Here is a 7,421-nt window from a genome sequence, read left to right on the forward strand (position 1 = left end):
ACAGATCTCTTGGTGTCTTAACCAGCAGTCACCACATTGCCTCAGCCCCTGTGACACTCCAGTTCCCTGTCCCCTTTGTGATGCTTTGAACATCATAAAAGCAGAGAAAACATCCACAGAACGCCACAGCGATAGCGATAGCAGAACTCATTATTAGGCAGTTACACTTAAGTGGTTACATAAGTCATAATACTGTGGGTGTCAATGTTCACCTTCATCATCGCTGTATATATTATTCCTACTCTCTTGGGTTCCGTTTCTAGGATTATTTGACACTCTCGTAGGTTCACAGCAATTTTATTTTTCCTTTGTCTTCGTAGGGTTACAGTAATCTTCAGAACCAAGACAGAAAAAAAATACTATCTCTGACCAGCCAAGATTAGGTTTCCACGTTCTAAACCTTCTGGACCAGGATATGGATCTGCTCGTACTTTCCAACTCAAGATCCCGTTTTCTACTTAAACTTGACTTGCTACATCAATAGATTGTACTAATTCATCCCTTGGAACCTGGTGTCTCTCACCAAAATAGTGCATTCTACAATCTTTCTTAGCCAAATCCCACTGTCTCATCATTTGGACGATACGCAGTACTGACCGGGTCTGTTGCAATTATATTTAAAATGTATGTGTGCTTTGTCATATCTCATTATGATTAACAGGGAGCTCCGGAAGTTTCCCCTCTCCCCTTTAGAATATTTGGGTAATTCTTCATCTTGGAAAACTTTGGAGTTGCTCCACTGTGAGACCCCCACACATATACTTTCTGTTTATTATGTGTGACCACTAGTCTTGCTCAGTCTTTCCTGTTCTTGGTACAATTTCTACCTTTTTCCAGAACTATCTGTCTCACATTAATTTCTTGTAGTCACACTTTCCTGATTACACAGTAAAAAATGCATGAGGCTACTAATTTAATCTTAAAAGTCCAGATTTATTGACACTCTATTGATTAAAGGTAACATATTTGGGTGTATTTATCTTTTTAAGAAATCATACAGCAACTTCTTTATCTTGAGGTTTTTCACACACTCAACTCATTTTAGTTAATCATAACTGGTTTTTCTTTTTTGGTGTCAAAATTGTTGCATTTTGGTCCATGGCTTCCTTATCCTTCCACCATTACCTGTCTGAAACCCTTGTTTTCTAAGCCCATCCTAAATTTTCCTTGCTCCAAGATGCAGAATCCTCCTTCAAGAAGTCTCAATTCCTTTCAGTGAGAGTCAGGGGTTGGCAGAAGTGCTGATATTAATGGGCTGCAATCAGAAAAACATATTTCTGTTAAAGGTCATGAGTTCACAATGATTTTCCCAATTAAAATTACATTTTTTCTAATATAAAATCTTTTATCTATTTTATTTTACCTACAATATTTCTGCTTAAAGTTTTATTCCTTCACCCACAATATAATCGTACTTCCTTCTTCTTTTTATTCCTCATATTCCTTGGCAACTACCATCATGCTGTCTCTTTGTTGACAATGATGTCCACTGGGTTGGTCCCTTTGTTCTAGTTGATCAACCTGTCCTCTTTCTGTTAACAGCAGGAAACACAACCTCCCAATGCACACATGCGCACACGTGAGCATGTACATTCACTGGCCAGGGCCAGAATTCTTGTTGGAGGGAGCCTCCTGAAGCCAGCCATCCTTTTTTTTTTTTCATTATTTATTTATTTATTTATTTTTGGCTGTGTTGGGTCTTCATTGCTGCATGCAGGCTTTCTCTTGTGGTGAGCAGGGGCTACTCTTTGTTGCGGAGCACAGGCTCTAGGCTCACGGGCTTCAGTAGTTGTGGCACGAGGGCTCAGTAGTTGTGGCTCGAGGGCTCTAGAGTGCAGGCTCAGCAGTTGTGGCGCATGGGCTTAGCTGCTCCGCGGCACGTGGGATCTTCCTGGGCCAGGGCTCGAACCCGTGTCCACTGCATTGGCAGGCGGATTCTTAACAACTGCGCCACCAGGGAAGTCCCAAAGTATGTACTTTTATGAGAAAATGTCTCCTGAGTTACAACACCCTTCCAATCAAAATGTCAGGGTAAAAACTGTGGTGTCCAAAGGTTTCAGGCTTTCCCTAATTTTTTTCTTTTCTGTTTAGTATATTTTTGGTACTTTTTTTTTTTTTTTCCTGTACGAGGGCCTCTCACTGTTGTGGCCTCTCCCGTTGCAGAGCACAGGCTCCGGACGCGCAGGCCCAGCGGCCATGGCTCACGGGCCCAGCCGCTCCGCAGCATGTGGGATCCTCCCGGACCGGGGCACGAACCCGTGTCCCCTGCATCGGCAGGCGGACTCTCAACCACTGCGCCACCAGGGAAGGCCTCGGTATATTTTTTTAATTAACTAATGTCTCTTAATGAGTAACATTTGTTTTCAGGTAGTTAAACTTAGTCAACTGTCCCCTAAAAAGCAGAAGACCTCTCTGATATCTAACTGGAGAATCAAAAACCTATTTTTTAATTTAAAATAAGTTTAAGATCTAAGCCTACTTTTAGGTTCATTCTCCAAGAGAAACGAATGAGGAAAAGCTGAGCCGGAAGCACAACATCCAGGGCTGCCAATGGCGGGTAAGCACGGAAACAGACATGCGCAGAACTCCCCAAGTGTCCCTGCTGTCCTGGCGCCTCCCGCCCCCCAGGGGACTCCCCTAACACCGCCACAGCATTGAAGGGCCAGCAAGAGGCTCCCAGGGTCCTGCTCCAGTCCCTCCTGGATCGGCACCATCCTCCAAGCCCAGGAGTGGTCCTTCACCCCTCTCCCTCCCTCACTCCCACATCCAGTTGGTCAGGAAATCCCAACGGCTCTAACTTTCAAGTATATCCAGAACCCACCACTGCCCATCTGGATCCAAAGTGCCATCTTCTCTCACCTGGATGGCAGCATCAGCCTCCTGACAGACCCCCTGCTTCCTCCCATACCTCCTACAGTCTTTTTTCATCAGAACAACCATCGTGATCATTTTTAAATGAAAGTCAGACCCCGGCCTTTGTGCTTAAGATGCTTCAGTGGGTGGGATGTCATTCAGAGCAAGAGCTGCACTCCTCTCGGGTTGGTGGAGGGATGGAGGGACAAGGACACTTATCTCGCTCCTCTCCTTCCACCGCAGCCCCCACTCCAGCCACCGTGGCTCCTTGCGGTCCCTGCCACAGACTAGGCACACTCCAGCCTGAGGGCTTGGCACCAGCTCTCCTCTGCCCCCACGCACTGCCCTCAGATACCTGCTTGCCTGATGCCCTCATCTCTGTCAAGTCTTTGCTTGAGTCTCATCTTCTCAATGAAGCCTTCCATGACCACCCGATTTAAAAGTTCCATCCACGCTACTACTTTCCTCTCCCTGTTCCTACCCTCTGCGTTCCCAATCCTGCTTCTCTTTCCTGCTCCCTTTCTTTTGTCCTCTCTTACTGATTTACTGTTTCTGATGTGTCTGCATCACTATAAGGTAAGCTCTACTTGGGCAGAAATTGTTTTGTTCACTGATGTATTCCAAGCACCTAGAATAATGTCTGGCACATGGAGGCAGTCAATAAATATTTGTTGTAATTGGTGAGGACTCATGCCATAGCAATTGGTAAATGATTTGAATACATCACCTGAAAAGATCCTGTAAAACTATTCTATAAAAGGCAGTCAAAGTTAAAAGAAACAACAAAGTGCATCATGGGGAAACAATTGTGGTTAGCAACTATTATAAATCCAAAATGATGGTTCACAAAATTAGAGCATCCGTCCATTCCACTCCCCACTCCCCACTCCCACCCCGAATTACCCAGCTAAAGGAGGCATGGCCTTCGTAGTCTGGAAAATGCTGCTCTTTCTGCTTCTTCAGTTCTCAGAGTCATTTAAAAACTATAGTTAGCTTTATTTTCAGATCGTGACTTTCTAGAACAGTGTGCCTTTGTGATTGTTTAGATGTTTCTAATCAGCTCTTCAATGTTCGTTGCCCCGTAAAGCAGCTTTTCTTTCCCTGCAGTTCTCAGTTTCAGTTTCTTAAATCCTATGTTTTCCTCTTTGTTGAATTCTTCTCTTGTTTGGCTGGAGTTTACCCAACACATCAAATCAAATATTGTTTGTCCGGAAAGAGAGAACAGGCAATAACCTTTCTGAGTCCTTGTCTGTCTAGCAGTATCTTTGCTTTGTTCAGGTCTAGAATCTTGACAAGTTTATATTCCAGGTGATTGCTGATGGCATCAGAGGCCAGTCTGCCACCACAACTTTTCTCACACATTGCTCAAGTTCCCTCTGCATCCCCATAGCCCCTTCTCTCACTGTGGTTGTGAAATCGCATAGAAACAGTTAAAGCCAGCTCTCCGCGATAGATATATTCTACACTTGTCAGAAATAGCAAATTGAGTGTGTCCATCAGGTTATTTTATGAACTTATCAGCCTATCTTGCCATGAAAGCCTGGTGTGAAGGGTTTTATAAAAATATGTCTTATAAAGCAAATTTGCTTAGAGCAAAGGTAACTGAAATAGCCAGAAATACAAAACGTTGCTATTGCTTTCTGTCAATAATCAAGACATGACAGAATGGCCATCATCAAAAAATCTAGAAACAATAAATGCTGGAGAGGGTGTGGAGGAAGGGGAACCCTCGTGCACTGTTGGTGAGAATGTAAATTGATACAGGCACTGTGAAGAACTGTATGGAGGTTCCTTAAAAAACTACAAATAGAACTACCATATGACCCAGCAATCCCACTACTGGGCATATACCCTGAGAAAACCATAAGTCAAAAAGAGTCATGTACCAAAATGTTCATTGCAGCTCTATTTACAATAGCCCGGAGATGGAAACAACCTAAGTACCCATCATCGGATGAATGGATAAAGAAGATGTGGCACATATATACAATGGAATATTACTCAGCCATAAAAAGAAACGAAATTGAGCTATTTGTAACGAGATGGATAGACCTAGAGTCTGTCATACAGAGTGAAGTAAGTCAGAAAGAGAAAGACAAATACCGTATGCTAACACATATATGTGGAATTTAAGAAAAAAAAATGTCATGAAGAACCTAGGGGTAAGACAGGAATAAAGACACAGACCTACTAGAGAATGGACTTGAGGATATGGGGAGAGGGAAGGGTAAGCTGTGACAAAGTGAGAGAGTGGCATGGACATATATACACTACCAAATGTAAAATAGATAGCTAGTGGGAAGCAGCTGCATAGCACAGGGAGATCAGCTCGGTGCTTTGTGACCGCCTGGAGGGGTGGGTTAGGGAGGGTGGGAGGGAGGGAGATGCAACAGGGAAGAGATATGGGAACATATGTATATGTATAACTGATTCACTTTGCTATAAAGCAGAAACTAACACACCATTGTAAAGCAATTATACTCCAATAAAGATGTAAAGAAAAAATAATCAAGACATGAAAAACGTTGTAGGAAGTCAAGAAGCTGGAAAAAAAAAAAAGAGTTAAAATGCAGAATTTCAGGAAGACTGAGAAAAACAGAGATAACCCGGAGGTAGCAGTCAAGCCTCAGCTTACAAAAAGATGAAACAAAGAAAGAAATGTTCCCTGTTGTCTTACTGCAGCCATTGATAGCATCAGTATAGAGGAATCCAGCGGGGGTTTCCAGGGGGCGCTGGAAAATGGGAATAATGAATGCTGTTTTCTGTTTTGTGTGTTTGTTACATAAATCAAGCTATTTATTATGGGCTAGCAATGTTTCAAATGGTGGAGCTTTTACTGGCCTTTGCATGTCTTCAGTCTTCTGAGGGCAGACGTTACTGTGACTGCAGAAGTGGGCTGGGAGGTGCCGGCACCACCAGCTACAATTTTCATGCAGGAACCCCAGTGCCTGATCCCCACAACTCAACTCTTCATTTTGGTTTCACCTCAGAAAGAACAAGTGTACTTGGCGTGCTGGCGGACTTCGATTTTCTTCACCATTCTCCTGAGGGAGGCATCAAAACAGGTCCCATATTTACCCATGATTCTGACCTTAGTGCATTTAGCCTTGTCGTTGCAAACTAAGGCTGAGCCCAGAAAGCGGATGCTGTTTTCTGAATTAAGTTAGGATTCAGCACTATTCAGAATCTCTGGTCTTCATGGAGGTAAGGGCATAAAATATCAAGCATCAATTTGACCAGAGAAGGGTTAAAACTCTCAAAAACACAAATGACAAATCATTTCCAGAAGGCCACACCTTGTCTCTTCATTCCCTGCTGGCCTTTCGAGAAATGTCTCACTACTCCACGTCCCCCAGGCAAGATCTTCAGTAGCCACAAGGGGCCAAGACAATGAGAAGCCCTCTTTCAGGCTGGCTGAATCAGCGGGAGCTCTTTTATCTTCTTTTTTTCTGGCGGAGGCCTGGGCAACCACAGGCTCACAGCACCCCCTGCTGTTAAATTACAGTCTTGGTGTTGGGACTGAGACCACGAGAGAATTCTGGTCTGGGGCAAGAAGCAAATGACAAGAGCAAAAGAAACTCAAAATTAGTTTTCATGCAAAACTTCAGGACGAGTTAATCTTGCTGGTAACAGGCAGCAAAGACACAACCAAGGAAAACGGGAGGACAGTGGAACTTTTCCAGCAAGACAGCTTTTCAGCCTTTTCCAAAGCTGGGGATGGAAATCCCTGACTCACCCACACCAAGGATCCAAAACAGGCCAAGTACACTTTTTCGAGCACCATTTGTAAAACACATTGAATATTGTCTTCATAGAAATAGAGCCCAGAGTAACAGAAAAGGGGAGACAGACAGGCTTCAAATTAAATGTAGGGAATTAGGGGCTTCTCTTCTGGGCCCTTTGGCTTTCAGCATGATAAGGTATGTACCTGCCCTAACAGAGGTAAAATTAGAAGCTACATGGCAACAGTGTAATGGAAGGTTTTCACTTCTCCTTATAGCTTGCTTATTTGATCCTTTTTCCTTGCCAAAAGCACCAGACAGCCTTAAGATCCTTAAATGCTCCCGTCCTGAAATCACTTATTTAACCATGAGAGAGATGCTAGTTTATAAAAGAAAAGATGTTGGTTTTATATATATATATGTATTATACAAATATAATATATATATATATTTTATATATAATTATATATAAAATATACAATATATATATACATTATATATATGTATAATATACACACACATATATATAATTTGTGTGCCCTTTTAAAGTATATTACGAATACTTACATAACTACTTAAATATACTAGCTATGTTACTCAGAGGCCACGCAACATGGTGGTTAGGCAGATGGGCTCGGGAGCCAGATTGCTAGCTCAAAGGTGCGCCCTGTCATGAACTAGCCGTGTGACCCCAGCAATCTCCTTATCTCTCTGTGCCTCAGTATCCTCATCTGTAAAATGGGGATGACAATGGACTCCATCTCATGGGGTTGTTCTGAGAATTAAATAAGTTGATATTTATAAAGTGCTTAGAACAACGCCTGGCAGAACTATATACGTTTAACA

General features: G+C 42.9%; 1 protein-coding gene across 1 annotated transcript; it reads right to left on the minus strand.

Moving 5' to 3' along the window:
* Positions 1–5,686: 5,686 nt before the first annotated feature.
* LOC116746189 (60S ribosomal protein L37a-like) lies at positions 5,687–6,162 on the minus strand. Its single transcript, XM_032617485.1, is given in 2 exon segments — positions 5,687–6,006; positions 6,150–6,162. Coding segments are annotated over 2 exon segments (333 nt in total).
* Positions 6,163–7,421: the final 1,259 nt, after the last annotated feature.

Source organism: Phocoena sinus, chromosome 20 (assembly GCF_008692025.1).
Source record: "Phocoena sinus isolate mPhoSin1 chromosome 20, mPhoSin1.pri, whole genome shotgun sequence".
NCBI classification, from domain to species: Eukaryota; Metazoa; Chordata; class Mammalia; order Artiodactyla; family Phocoenidae; genus Phocoena; species Phocoena sinus.